At 37.0% G+C, this 16,139-nt stretch overlaps 1 protein-coding gene across 1 annotated transcript in view; it reads left to right on the forward strand.

Annotated features, from left to right (window-relative positions):
• Positions 1 to 10,120, forward strand: part of cacna2d3a (calcium channel, voltage-dependent, alpha 2/delta subunit 3a) — a 791,006-nt gene extending 780,886 nt beyond the window's left edge. The window contains exons 35-37 of the mRNA XM_048606724.1: positions 3,629 to 3,738; positions 7,231 to 7,313; positions 10,028 to 10,120. Of these exons, the coding sequence (XP_048462681.1) occupies positions 3,629 to 3,738; positions 7,231 to 7,313; positions 10,028 to 10,120 (286 nt within the window). The remainder of the gene's footprint in view (positions 1 to 3,628; positions 3,739 to 7,230; positions 7,314 to 10,027) is intronic.
• Positions 10,121 to 16,139: the final 6,019 nt, after the last annotated feature.

Below are 16,139 nucleotides of genomic sequence, written 5' to 3' on the forward strand. Positions count from 1 at the left end.
ACTTTCAAATATGACAAGTGAATCTTAGTATCTGAAATGTTGTGATTCTTAGTTATTATGTAACATGTGATTCTTAGTTATTATGTAACATGTGAACATGGAACAGTTAAATCTTGTCAATGTGTATCTGAAAAATTTCACATGGGGGTTAACGTAAAGAGAAATCCCAGAAGGAGTATATCATCATTAAAGGATGACGGGAAAGTTTGGAAGATAAAAGAAGTGATTCTTACATGTGGTTCATAAACAGAAACATTTAGTGGTAATTGATTTTGAGGCTAATAGGTGAATTTCAGTCTTATCAGTTTGTTTTTCAAGTATATCTGTATATATCAGCATAATTTACTTTAGAGCTTGGATTCTGAACCAGTGGCATGTGACTTTTAGTCTGTGTATATGAAGGGATTTAATTGTTAACCTGTCAGTCTTTCTGGAGTCAGTATGTGTGAGAGAGCAGTTCTTGGAGTGATAATTGGAATTTGTTAGCATTGTTAGTTTTACAATTGAAGAGGGCAAACATTGAAAAGTATTAGCTTGTATTTGGATTAGAAGAATCAGAAATTGATTTTCTTTGCTTAGGGAAAGCTTTTGGCATCAGTTTGCAGAAGACCGAGATGAGGTTAGATCTAAGATCAGTTCTTCTTGGGAAAGGAGCAAGTTCAGAATAATTAGGAAGTAGTTTACCTATGGTATGGGTTTTAGTTTGAAAATTCAGCCTATCTTAGGTTATCAATTAGTAAAGCTAACACACAGGCGCAGCAAGTAATCAGCAAGGCTAATGGGATGCTGGCCCTTTATTTCAAGGGGTTTGGAGTATCAGAGTAGGGATGTCTTACTATCATTGTACAAGGTGCTGACGACACCACGTCTGGAGTACTGGGCGCAATTTTGGTCCCCTTATTTCAGGAAAAGTATCATTTCATTTGAAGCAGTTCAAAGAAGGTTCACTAGAGAGAGAGTAGGGCTCCTTAAAGTCAACAAGATCATCTTTGTGTTGAACCTCAGAAGATGGGAGAGATATTGACTGAAGATTTTGCTTCAGTTTTTACTGTGAAGAAAGAAATCGAGGCTAGACAACTCAGGGAAATAAATATTGATGGTTTGAAAACAGTTCACATTTCAGAAGAGGAAGCGCTGGAGGTCTTAGAGAACGTAAAGGTGGTTAAATCTCCGGGACCTGATTAAGTGGATCCCAGGACATTCTGGGAAGTTAGGGAGGAATTTGCAGGACCACTAGCAGAACTATTTGGTATTATCTATAACCATTGGTGAGGTGCCAGAGGACTGGAAGGTGGCTAATGTTGTGCCATTATTTAAGAAAGGCTGTGAGGGGAAGCCTGGAAACAACAGACCACATTAGTGGTGGGTAAGTTGTTGGAGGTGATGATGAAAGAGTGAATTTTCATGCTTTGCGAGAGGCGAGGAACGATTCGGGATAGTCAGAATGGTTTTGTGTGAAGGAAATCGTGTCTCACAAACTTGAATGAGTTTTTTGAAGAAATGACCAAAAAGATTGGTGAGGGAAGAGCGGTAGACATTGTTTATTTGGATTTTTGATAAGGTTCCACAGGATTGACTAATTAGTAAAGTTAGATCAATTGGGAATCAGGGTGAGCTTGCTAATTGGATACAAAATTGGCTTTACGGCAGGAGACAGAGGGTGGTGGTGGAGAGTTGTTTTTTGGAATGGAAGCCTGCGACCAACAGTGTCCCACAGGATCGGTACTGGGTCCACTTTAGTCATTTCTATTTGGATGAGAATATAGAAGAGATGGTTAATAAATTTGCAGATGTCAGTGGTATAGTGGACAGTGAAAAAGGTTAACTAAGATTACAAAGAGACATTGATCAATTGGGTCAATAAGCTGAGGAGTGGTAGATGGAGTTAAATCTGGATAAATGAGAGATATTGCATTCTAGTAAAACAAACAAGGGCAAGACTTATACAATTCACGGTTGGGCCCTGGGTAGTGTTGTAGAACAAAGAGATCTAAGGGTTCAGGTGCATAATTCGTTGAAATTTGCATCACAGGTAGATAGGGTGGTTAAGAAGGTGCTTAGCACGATTGCCTTCATTGCTCAGATCTTTGAGTATGGGAGTTGGGACATCATGCTGAGGTTGTACAAGATGTTGGTGAGGCATCTTCTGGAATACAGTGTGCAGTTCTGGTCATCCTGTTATAGGAAGGATGTTATTAAACTGGAGAGGGTTCAGAAAAGATTTTCCAGGATGTTCCAGGAATGGAGGATTTGAGTTATAAAATTAGGCTGGGTCGGCTGGAACTTTGTTCACTGGAACATAGGAGGTTGAGGGGTAACCTTATAGAAGTTTATAAGATCATGAGGGGCATAGATAAGGTGAATAGCAAACGTCTTTTCTATAAGGTGGGAGAGTTCAAAACTGGGCATATTTTTAAGGTGAGAGGAGTAAGATTTAAAAAGGAATAATGAGGGGTATAGACAGAGTTAATGTTCGTTGTCTTTTCCCTAAGCTGGGGGATTTCAAGACCAGGAGGCACATTTTTAAGGTGAGAGGAGAAAGATTTAAAAAAGACATGAGGGACAATTTTTTTACATAGAGGGTGGTTTGTGTGTCGAATGAACTTCCTGAGGAAGTGGTGAATGTGGGTACAACACAATGTTTAAAAGACATTTGGATAAATACATTAATAGCAAAGGTTTGGAGGGACATGGACCAGGAACAGGCAGATGGGACTAGTTTAGTTTGGGATTATATTTGGCATGGACTAGTTGGCCCAAAGGGTCTGTTTCCATTCTCTATGACTCTATGACATGAGAGCAACTTTTTACACAGAGAGTGGTTAGTGTTTGGAATAAACTGCCAGAGGAAGTGGTGGAAGCTGGTGCGGTTAGAACATTAAAAAAAATTTGGATAAGGAAAGGTTTGGAGGGATGTGGGTAAAATGCAGGCAGGTGGGACTAGTTTAGTTTGGGAACATGGTCAACACAGACTAGTTGGATCTGCTTCCATGCTGTATGACTCTAAGGCTAGGATGACCCCTGATATGGAGGGATTGTCTGATGACAAAGGCTAAACAGGTTAGGATTCTACTCACTGGAGTTTAGAAGAATGAGAGATGATTTCATCAAATCATACAGGATTATTAGGGAGCTTGACAGGGTAAATTCTGGGAGGATGTTTCCCCTCATGAGGGAATCTAAGACCAGAGGGCATAGTCTCAGAATGTAGAAGTACTAAGTTAACACTGAGATGAGGAGGAATTTCTTCTCTCAGACGGTTGTGAATATTTGGAATTTTTTTGCCACAGAGAGCTATAGGAAGCAGAGTCCTAGTGTATATTTGAGGTTGAGATAGACCAATTCTGATCATTAGGGGTATCTAGAGTTATTGGGAAAATGCAGGAAAATGGACGTGATGAATGTTCAATCAGCCATGATCCTATTGAATGCCAGAGCAAGTTTAGGGGGCTGAATGGCCCACTTCTGTTCCTAATTCTTATGGTCTAATGGTTTTTACAAATACAAAAATGCACTTTAACTGCACTACCTGTTTAAGTTGCATATTGTGGTGAATGTGAAAGGAAATTGAGATCATTTCATGACAAATTTTTGGGTAAATAATGTATTCCTTTTATGTTTGTTGCAGGTCATTTGTCATCCAACAGATTCCAAGCAGTAACCTCTTCATGGTTGTTGTAGACGCCAGCTGTGATTGCCCTATTGGACCAATTACAATGGACCCTATAGAAATAATGTATATCCTTTAATATATTTGATTGGGTTTATCTGTTTTTAGAAAGCATTTAATTTTATGAATGAATACTTTCCAACCAGCAAAAGCAGCAAAGCAGGTGTATTATAAGAACATCTCAAAATAATATCTATCTATTTATAGGGCATAATGTGTGTGTAATTTGGCAGCAGCCACACTGTTATGTAGTTACTTTGGAAGTCTCCCAAGCAGGTATGGTTCTGTCCTTGATTTGTTCATGTCAATTTATTTAATTCCGTTTATGTTTAGTTTGAGTAATATGTTTTCCTAATGTGCTCGGTTTAGAAATTTGAAAATCACTATAGTGTAAATTTTCCTCTATCTCTGCCTCAGACTATTGAATGATCTGGCTGCAGTGAATGATATCTAGGCTTTCTAGGATGTGGCTGGGAGTTTGTTCCATTACATTTCTTGTGCTGCATCCTCCATAACCATTCCCAGGTATGGCTTGCATGACCAGCAGGACACCAGTGGTGCAATAATATGCAGTCAGAAGGATGTAGTCCTGGAATCCTCAGCATTGACTCCAGACTAAGGCTCATTATTAGATCAAACATGGGCAAGAAAATCTTCTGCTATTGGCATCCCTCACCTGATGTATCAGTGCTCCATGTTGAATACCACTTGGAAGAGGCAGAGAACATAGCAAGAGCACAAACTATACCGAATAGTTAAGGCATTTAAATGCCCCTCATCAAGTGTGGCTTTGTAGCAGCACTACTGACTGAGCTCGCTGAGACCTGCTGGACATATCTGTCAGCCTAGGACTAATGATGAGAAAACCAACACGCGCTGTAAAAACTACTTGACCTCATCAGTACCAATGTATCTGTTGCAAATGCATCTGCACTTGACAATATTGATAGGAATGACATTATGGAGACGAGGCACTATGTTATGGACCAGAACAGATCTCCTAACGTTTATTCAGAAGATAGCCTAGACCCTAACTTTTATATTTTTTAAAAGGGAAGTGTGATGTGCTGTGTTCCAGATTTAATTCAATTGGTCCACCACTAAGCTTCAATCAAAGTACACTTTAGTCTTACAACACAGTTAGAATACAACAAAGGAAGAATTGGCATAACTTTACTCCATTGAAATACTTAACAATTTGATATATTATTTAACCATTAATCATCAACTGTTCCAATATAGGCAGCATCCCATAAACACACCCTTGACAAAAACACAATTCAGCAAAACAGCTAGCAAATAACTGAAAGCAAAACTAAGAGTCTCCCTGGGTCTGTGTGAGCCCTGACCCCACCCACTCATAATTATTCCATCTCAATTTTGTAAAAAACATCCAGGGAGAACTTACTCAAAGTTCTCCCTGTCTGAAGGAGACATTTCTGCACCTTGGTGACAATACCCCTCTTATAGAGAAACAGGACAGAACACATCTGTTAAATGCACAGTACTGTCACACTGACTTCACATTGCGGTTACTGTCCATTGTGCTGTATGCACTTACCAGAATGCCAAATAGGATAGATTTCGAACAGGTCTCATAGTTCAAAATTGAACATCCAATTGGCACTTAAACAGGCCAGCAGAATTGTAATCCACCACAATCTTTGGCCTCATGGCCTATCCTGTCACTCATTCTATCATTACCATAAAGCTAAGCAAACAATACTGGTTCAGTGAAAAATGTAGGAGAGCATAAGCAGCTTAGGAGTAAATGTGTTAAACAGCAGAAGCGACGTGCTATAGAATTAGCTGATCCATCACTTAGCTCAAAGCTCTGTTGTGAAAAGTGATGGATTGTTAATCAACTGATTTGAAGAGTGTGTTCCATGAATATCCTCATAATGATGATGAAGCCCAGAAAGTCGATGCAAAAGACAGGGCTGAAGACCTTACAAACATTTTCAACCAGAAATGCCAAGTAGATGATCCATCTCCACCCCTTGATGCTGTCTCAATATCTCAGAAATCAGTCTTCAGCCAATTTGACTCACTCCACATGCGATCAAGAAAAATCAAGCACACTTGATACAGAGGTCTGGATACAGACTTCTTCTGGATCTGTCCTGTCCCGCCAGCGGAACAGGACATAGCTGAAGATGAAAATTGTGATAAAAACCAAAAGAACTGCGGATGCTGTAAATCAGGAACAAAAGTAAAGTTGCTGGAAAAGCTCAGCAGGTCTGGCAGCATCTGTGAAGGAGAAAAAGTTTCGGGTCCAGTGACCCTTCCTCAATGAAAATTGTGATGTCCGGGACGTTGTCTTTAAAGTGTATGACTATATGACCAATTTGTGGGACAGCTCTCCCAATTTAACCAAGCGGCCAAATGATAAGAAGGATTTCGCAGGTAGCAGCAGCCACAATATGATTGAATTTTCATCTGGTTTTAGAGGGAAAAGAATGGGTCTCAGATATTACTTTAAACTTATAAAGAGCAACTGAGCAGGTAAGAAATCAGAGCAAGATGAAGGAAATTGGGATACTAGATTAGGAGATAAATTGTAGAGAAATATTTAAGGAGGTATTTCAAAACATTCCTGCTATAAAGAAAAGTTCTAAGAAGTTGACCCATCTGCCATCATTATTTAAAGAAGTTAAGGAAAAGATCAAACAGGAGGAAGAAAAAACATATAAATGTGTAAAGATGAGTAACAGATCAACTGATTGGTCAGAAAATTAAAAATGGCAGAGAATGACTAAAATGTAAATCAGGAGAAAGAAATTAAAATATGAAAGAAAGCCGGTGAGAAATGTAAAAATGGATAGCAAGGGTTTCTACAAGTACCTAAAAAGGAAAAGTGAGTTTTGGTCAATTAGAGAATGAAAATAGTGAAATGATAATCACTAGGAAATTGGTACTGAGCAAACTGATGGAGCTGCTGGGCTGACAAGTTGGGTCCTGATGGACTTCATCCTAGGGTCTTAAAAGAGGTGGCTGATGAAGTAGTAAATGTGTTGGTATTAACTTCCTAAAACTTACTAGATTCTGGAAAGGTTCCATTACACTGGAAAGTAGCAAATATTTCTCCACTATTTAGAATTAACTGTGAGATTAGAGTAACAAACAGGCCAAAATAGGAAGTTTCCTTCCCTTACTGTTCGTAAACCTGTTAGGTTTTTGGAATACTTCAGTTGCCTTGTAGTCACTTTCTTAATGTTAACACCTTAATTTCTAGATTTTATTTTAAAAAATGCAAACTCTCAAACTGTATAATAGAAGGTTAATTCATTTTCTTTATTTTAATCATCCAGGCATCTGAATTACGAGCCTAGTAACATGACCTCTACATCACAAGTCTGAGTTGCTATTTTAGTATTACAATGACATTCACAAATTGAGAGCTCAGGAGATGCTATATTAATGAGTGTGTCTTCAGTTTCATGAAACATTTCTAAGTTTGAGACCTACTATGATTTTCCAGTCATTTCAGCTGCACTACAATTGAAAGTATGGACTAAAAATGCAATATTTTAAACTGATGCTCCTTAACTGCTGTGAACATAATGAATCACAGAAATGTGATCATCTTAGATCTCAGAAAATCAGAAGACGTCCAGATTCCTGTCATCCATTCCATGCTGAAGTAAGCAACTATACTTAAGGCTGATTAATCAAATTATACAATAGTTATTTTTAGGAAACGGTTAAGCTGTTATTTTCAATGAGTCAGGAATCTGTCTTTTTCTTTCTGTAGGTGCATAATACATTTAAAGGAAGACTTTCTATAATATGAATTAAAATGATTACATATATCTTTTAGCTGCTATCAAACTCCAGTTGTATTCATTATTTAGTTAATGAGCTGAAACTAAAAAAAATGAATTATTTTAATCTCCAAGGTCACTGTGCCTGAATACTTCAATTGTTTACATGGTTGTGAAATCAATGCTGCTGTGTGGCTCAGGTTCTCCTCTTGATGTTACATTTAACATGGTTTACAAAAGGGAAAATCAATGATCAGAGAGTGATAGATCTTTATGGGCAGCTTCCTTTGAAGTCCATATTGAGCACCATTGCCACACCAGTGAATGAAAAATCTGGCCTATTCTAAATGATGAGAACTTTTGTTCTTCAACAAAAGTAATATTTGAGGGCTAGATTTTCACTCCCTGTCAGGCCTGCAGAGTCAGGATAGTTCCTTGCTCCGCAAACCTGCTGTTTGAAAATTGTTGCCCACATTTCTGATCTTCAGTCTGAGGCAGAGGGTGGATTAGAAGTCAGGGTGAGTGACTCCAGTAGAAATGAGAAGGCTGTCAGTTGTGAAGGGGGCTAGCCAAAAGACCCACATCAGGAATCCAGCATTGTTTCCGGTGTGTAAAATTAAAGAAGACAAGATCATTTCACCCTTCACCCTGACCTCCCACATTCCCTGCACACTACCCAAGCCTCATCTATGACGTCCATACCATTTCATGCCCTATACCCACATCCACTTACTCCTCATATCTATGACATGCTATGTCGCTTTACGCGCCCTCCACGTGAACCTTTGCAATCCTGGTGACCACCTACATCCTCTACCCACTCCCCATAGTCTTTTTTTTAATTAATTCATGGCACACGGGTACACTGGCTAGTCCCGCATTTATTTACAATCCCTATTTGCCCTGGAGGACGTGTTGTGTTGCTTTCTTAAATTGCAGCAGTCCATGCATTATAGGTATACACAAGTGCTGTGGGAAGAGACTTCCAATAATTCGTCCCCAGGACAATGAAGGAACAGTTTTATAGTTACACATTAGGGTAGTGTGGCACAGAGGGAAACTTGGAAATCTTTTAACATGCATTTGACTCTTTCCCCAAAACTCTAATCAAATACTTGTTAAAATTTGGAAGACTAATCACTTGGTCTGAATACTGTTCCAAAAAATTTGTCTAAGGATTGATATTTCTCTTACCTCCAGCGCAGTTTCTCTTCAGATCTCCTCCAACTGTCCCACAGGTGTAGCTCCCAGTTCAATACAGGTGTAGCTAATGTCTTGAGTATAACAACCTGAGGCAAAACTCTCTTGGTTCTAATATTCTTTAACTCTGAAGTTCCTTATCTAAAACTCTCTGCCTGTCTTCTCAGCTTGATTATCCCTGAAGTCTAATGTAGTCTCAGGAGTCGTCTATTAACCATAATTAAAATCTTTTACTCAATACACTGAATATTAAATGAACTCTGTCGGACAGAGATGTTCCATACTTTACAACTAGATTGTTGAAAAGCTAAAACTAAAATGTTTTAGAAACTTGCTCAAGATTAGAGACACACCCAGAATCTATTTTCTGCTTAAATTCTTAATTTCTACTTAAATTCTTGTTGACCCTTCGCTCTTTTAATATTTATCTCCCAGGTAACTTGGCCACACGATCATTTACCAGAAGCCAGGTACTTTACCAGAAACCAGCTCATAGAGAATGTTAGTATCAATACCCCAGCACAGGTGTTTTCTCTCTGTACCAAAAAACACACATGTACCCTTACGGTAACAAAAGCATTGTAGGTAGTTTCAGAAGCAGTTAAAAGATTAACACTTAAGAATTAATAGTACAGAGATAGAAACAGGTGATCAATTTTATTTGTTATTAATTTGTGAAAAAATTCCCAAGGTATTTTGTAGAGTTTAACAAGAAGAATACTTACCATACCAATGTAGACGACATTAAGAGGCATGACCAAACGTTTGAGCAGAGATATTAGTTTAGAGAGGTTTTTATAAAGCAAGAAACCCGGAAGACTCAAGGCACAGCCATTATTAATGGAGTAAAGGGAAAAGATATGGACAAAATTTTAATGCTAAAAGAAAAGAGAATTTGGGAGATGGAATTCTAAGATTGAAAAAGGTTACAGTGATTAGAAAGACCCAAACTAGGAAGCAATTTAAATATTTGGATGAGAATTTTAAACTTGATATGTTAGTTGACTCGGAACTAACACAAGTCAGTGAAGTCAAGTGAATGGGATTCAGTATTGAATTGGAGTTAGACAACAGAGTTTTGAATTTGCTGATGTCTGCATATAGTGGAGGACGTTAGGCCAGCCAGTAGATCATTGAAATCATGAGATCTGATGATGATATAGGCATGAAGGAAGGTCTCAGCAGTGAATGATTAAGGTAGATAATTTTGGAGGTGGATGTGCATAACCTTTGACAATGTCTTCACCATCACTGAGACTCAGCACGGCTACAAATAGAACCATAAGTATGAACATTAATATCAACCATTGGTAACAGCAAATTATTGCCTTATGATTATGTCATAATTTTGTCAAAATTTTTGTAACCATAAAAATAAAATTAATAATTTCAGGAAAATGCAAGAGAATGTGGAGGTGCACTTGGTCTAACCCCTTACCTTGCGATTCAACTGCTGCCTCTCACTGTTGCATTGTCTCAGACGTGACAGAAACTCAAGTATTAGAACTTTGGCATGCTGAATGAAGGAAAGAATCATAAACTGAATGTCAACAGTTTAGAGGAAATGCCAAGCAGCGAAAAACTCCTAAATTACACAAAACATTAGAAACCGAAACTTTTCGTGGAACCACAGTGAAGGTAAATGTTAGAGCTGAACTAGGTAAACAATTTGCAACTTATGCAAAATATATACAGGTATTGTCATTATGATAACCATAAACTGTGAGACTAAACCATTCACTTTGCATACATCATTGGTGATTGATTGTTTTGAGCCTTGCCTTATCCTTAAGAGATTGAACTTATTTGTGTACAGTTTTAAATAAACAATCTCTTGAAAACAGCAGGTTTGATGTAGCATGGAGTACCTTTTGTTGTGTCAGTTGTTAACTCTATGTTCCATAAATGTATTTTCTTAGTTATCTATATCATTTGTACATGACTTTAATATAAAGGAAACTAGTGAATAGTTGTTTCTGTACACAGACTGTTTACGGTGTTAAAATGTCAACTGGTTGCTGAAATCCCATTAGAAATAGATATGGAATGGAAAATCACCTTCAACTCACCTTAAATTCAAGAACAAATTATATAACTGCCATATCAATCAATGTTTTAATTCAAACGCTCATTTGTTAAAATTAGCAATTTGTTGTTTTACTGTGGGTCTTCATTTCCACACACAAAAAGCGAGGAATACTGTAGCAAGAATTATTCTTAGTTAAACACAAACTGTTATTTGCAGCTTTCTAAATATGCACGTTTTGTATGATATGCCCAGTGATGCTGAATATTATAAAGAGGAAAATTGCAGAAATGTATGAATATGCATAGAATATTTGATCATTCACAATATTCTGAATAAAGAGAAACGTTGTAAATTTGTTGAATTTTTATTTAAATCCAGAAATGTTGCTGCAATCCCATTGGGGATACTTAAATACATACAGCTAACAAGTTCACGCATCAGGATATAGGCAGTTACTTATAAATGCTGCAATGGATATTCAATTAAATGGGACTGTGAGTTAAAAATAAACAATTGATTAATTTAAAAACAAATTATTGCAGCAAAATCTATTTCAGAAGTTTTGAATGTGATCATATTTCTGCATGTCTTTATGTATGCAAGACTGAAAGACTGTACTTGTACTGAACTTCAGTTGTCCATGGAAGGTAAAAAGAAGAGGAGTAGAGCTGTGCAGGCAGTCCCTGGGTTGCGAATGAGTTCCGTTCTGGAATCTGTTTGCAAGTCGACTTGTACGCAAGTCAGAACACAATGCAGGACAATATACAGGAAATATTCGCATGTGGGATCTTTAAAATGACATCCTTGTATGAGATTGTGTTCATAAGTATGAGCATTCATAAATCAGATATTCATAAATCAGGGACGCCATGTACAAAAAAAGACAAGCAAAGGAGAAAGAAACTGCGTAGGGATCACAGAGAGGGAAATTGAGAGAATAATTGAGAGAAAACGGAAAGAGTGAAAACCAAGATGAAAAGAAATACAAAAAGGTAAAAACAAAAGAAGTGCATAAGCAAGAGGGTAGCTAGTGAAAGATACGCAATAAAAGAGAAACATGGGCTGAGATTTTGCATGTCAAGTATAAAACAATCGCACCTACCACTAAGAAAACGGTCCACACAGATTTAACAATCTCTATTGTAGAGATTTCCTTTTCCAGACTTCAGTTTAAATCCAGCACTTAGTCAAGGGGATCTCCAAGTGTCCATCAGTAACAATGTCAGTAAGCAGACTAAGTAGTCAATCACATTGATGAATTCTCACAGACAGCAAACTAGGACATTTTTTTAAAAAATGATTAGCCTACATTTTAATTACATTTTAAAAGAATAAAATAAATTATTCTGAATTCAGAAATAGAGTAAAATATGATAAATAAGGATTAACAATTTATTAAAATGTGAGTTATGTTTTTCACCATCATAGAAAAGTAGAAATTTCCAAGTTTATTATTAGTTTTTCACGGTCAATAGCAAAGTTTTAGCAGTAATCATGAAGTTAGTAGACTGTTGAAAATGCAGATCCATCTCATTTAACAAAGTGTAACCTTTCCCCAGGGTTTTTTTTACAGCAGAGCCTTGAGTTAGAAGTGGAGGTTTTCAGCATTTATCTGATTGATTGGGTACTGCACTCCAGGGGACCTTAATTCTGCCTTCTCCTGAGAAGTGTTGAATCACTGCTAGCAACTTCTGGATTTTCACATTATTTTGTGTATGTGTGGACTCGTCAGGATGCTGTCAGTTTAAGTGGAGTAATAATAGGCAATGTTCACAGTTTCACTGACATTAGTTCAGCAAATTTCCATCCATAAAAAAAAGACCAAAAGTTGAACAATCACTTATTAAAGAAATATATATTTTTCATCCTTGAGCCGCACCACAGGAAATAAACTCCATTATTAAATCAAATCAACTTGTTATTAAATAATTTTACAGTGTTCAGAATATTAAGCTGCTGTAAAAACATTTTCAAAAACTCTTACTGTTGTGAAATATTGTATGTTGAGATGAGATCACAAAATCCATTATGCAATCCGTACAACACTGGAGCTGTTGTTGCCAATGGCAGAGCACACCCATGGTAATTGTGCAGGGGCTGGGGGACAGGTCTCACACTTATTTTACAATCTAAGGCCCAATATTTCACTTAATGAAGCTCCCAGAATATGAAAATTGGAGGAAATAACAGTATGAAAATCTACCCTCCAGACTGATGATGATCAGAGCTCCTGCTCTAGACCAACAAAGCAGGCCAAATCTTTTAGGGAAGACAGGCACTTTACAACCCAGCAACACTGTGCGTTGAAATAGCCAAGCCAGATGGAACAAGTTTTCAGACATATGTAGAGTTGCAAATGTAAATGGATCCTTTTTTCAATGTATTTTTTTACTCTCCATGGAAAGCACAGTATGCAATGTAATTTTGTTCTATCTCAGTGTTGTACCTATTTCATCTCAAACATTGTTTGTGACATCTGCTGCAGGGCATAAGTGCAGTGAGTAATTTTTTTTATTCGTAGTTGCAATTTCTGCTTTAAAACTCTAATTGTTGCAACAAATGTCAAACAACCTTACTTGCTGAGCATGGAAGAGGTATGTTGTGGTAGCAGGTGTAACTGCTTGTAGAGCAACATAGCATTGGGAAAACGATGTTTGGATTCGTTGTGCAATCAAAAGCAAGTATCTATATTTTCACAGGTGTGGGGCAGGATGTCTATTCCACATTCCTATCATGGTCTTCCCTATGTTAAATGTTTGTAACTTTATGTATCGTTCTACAGTAATTTTATATTTTTACCTACACTTAAAGGACATGTTGTTGCACATTCTGCTTTTCACGTTTAGTGGATGAGGGATAAAAGCAAAATGCTGATACAATCTGGAGCTTGTAAACAGAAGAGATTGTGATTGAGGTGTGCCCCAAAGTGGAGATTCTGGCCTGTGAAACACCATGGTTTTTCACATGACATCTAATGCAGAGCATTTCCTCCACATTTAACATCAATCCTACCACTAGCTCTGTGCACAGTCAATTTGAAGAAAGGGAGATAGTGGCCATTGCAGTAGCATTTGAGGACACAATCAGGTTAAAATTGATCCCAATGTATCCTACCATCAGATCAAAATGTACAATCCTTCTTCAATCAGAAACTAAGAGCACAAATCTGAAAAAAATTAAGCAAAATGCATGAAAAATGGTAGGCTTTGATATTTAGATCTCAGCACAGAAAACTTCCATCTGCATAATGCACCTTTTCTTGTGACATTTTTCCTGAAAAGTCAAAGATATCATGAACTCAACGTTCAAGAATATTATATTCCACAGTCATGTGAGAACAATTAACTTTGTCTGTAACTGGAGAAAATGTATTGCAGTCTTGAATTTACTTAGAGATAAACCCAGTTAAGTTTTCCATGCGCTGAATATGCATTTTAAATTTTTGCTTTTCAGGCTGTTGATACTGCAAATAATTATATTTCTACTGATGTCCACCATTCACTAGTTCCAGGTGCATTACAATCAAAAGCATTCATTCCTCCGCACTGAAGAGGACTTCTGCCTTCAGTTAGATATTTATGGCTATGCAACTGAATCACTCTACCCTTTAACCACTTAGCTTCTGATTCTGAAGAAATTTGGTGCCTTTCCAACTCTTGTTGAAGGTTTCTTCATCCTCGCAGAATATAAATAAAGGAAATCTAAGAGTCTAAATATTTTTATAGACAAACATTTCTCAACATGATGGTCTCATGAACACAATGAAGATTCACACATGAAAGGATACTACCCAATTTATAGTTGAGTACAATTATGTGAACAGACTTACAACAACTATTGTGACAAATTCAAATTGTCATGCGCAATTTACTGCAAATACAAGGATTTAATTCTATAATTGAACTTAAACTATGAAGAAAAGTGACATCCATGCCCCCAAAATAGTATCTCTTTTCTTAAAAAAAACTCTGTGGAAACCTATGCTCACACTATTTCATAATAATAGAGCAGAAAACTATTACATAATTACCATGGCAAAAAGTAATAGTTTGATCTTATCTCAATATCTAACATACATTTTTATTGCTATTGCGTCTTCTCTGCTCACTCCAGAAAATGTTGACTCCTATTTGAGGTCTTCTGGTACTTTACACAAATGGATGTTATTCATTTTAAAGCCTTGATAGTGAGTGTCAACAGACCACTTACTTAAAACACAACTAATTGCAATCTTATTCAAATTCAATGCCCACATATGAACACTATTATGACCACATCAGATGGCTATATTGTGATAAAGGTTCATGAAATATGTTACAGTGATTCTTTGGAAACTTGGGTTCCAAAGTGAAGAAATGATGTATAGCTTTAAGTTTGATTTGTATTTCTATATGAGGTGTGTTAAGAAAGAAAGGACATAGCATTAGCTTCACTTTTGAATTTGTGAGTGATTATGGGTTGTCTGGAAGTTTGTTTACATTCAATTAAATGACATTTTTAAAACTTCAAAGTAAATAATTCAGTTCATCAGAAACAAGACTACAAGAGAGAAAAAATAGGTTGTTTCTGATCAACAAGGTGTCATTTGAAACAAGAAAGTAGAGACAGAAGGCAGTCAATTTAGAAAGGCAATATGCAGGCACAATCAGAGAAAAAAATGTGCTGTTCATTTCATAGTCTCCAAAAAAATCAGGGCTAGGGAAGAAAGTCCTGAGTGGCTTAAGTAAATAACATCGAGAAGCAGAAAATGGCTGGAAGCTGAGGGTATGGAAAACCCATGTGTTTTCTCTGAATGTGTTTGGAAGTCAAAAGAAGAAAAATTCCAGAAACCAATTACAGCTGTGAAAGCTAGGTTTGAGTATCTGCAACGTTGTTTTTGAGGCTAAAATGTGTTGAATCTTTATTTCTGATATTTGTAAAAAGGTCATTTCAAATAGTTCCTTTATATTGTAAAACAGTTTGTTTTTTTTTATTTTGTGTAAAATTTTGATATTCTTTTGTTAATTATTATTGGCAGCCTCTTTGGACTATGTTCAGTGATTGACAATCATAGAATAGAAAAGAATAGAATAGAAATTTATTGTCACAGGTACTTATACATAAAAAAAATAAAAGTTTTATAAGTTGCTCCACCATGGTGCATACGGTAAACAAATAGCAAAAGTAAAATTTATGGCCTATCAAGCAAGGTTTCACTCTGAGATCTGACTTATCCAATATTGCCATCAGCTGGAATCAGAATAATGTTTTAAACTGTTCCCTTCAATTATTATGAAGACATAATGAAGTCATTTGAAGTGGGTGATTTTACCTTCTATTAAATCTGCGCAGAGATGGCTACTTATGACCCAAGACAACAAGGTGCAGGGCTGGATGAACACAGCAGGCCAAGCAGCATCATAGGAGCAGAGAGGCTGACGTTTCGGGCCTAGAACCCCCTTCCCCTCCCCCTTTTCTGATGAAGGGTCTAGGCCCG

The sequence above is a fragment of the Rhincodon typus genome, chromosome 16, assembly GCF_021869965.1.
Source record: "Rhincodon typus isolate 14 chromosome 16, sRhiTyp1.1, whole genome shotgun sequence".
Taxonomy (NCBI): domain Eukaryota; kingdom Metazoa; phylum Chordata; class Chondrichthyes; order Orectolobiformes; family Rhincodontidae; genus Rhincodon; species Rhincodon typus.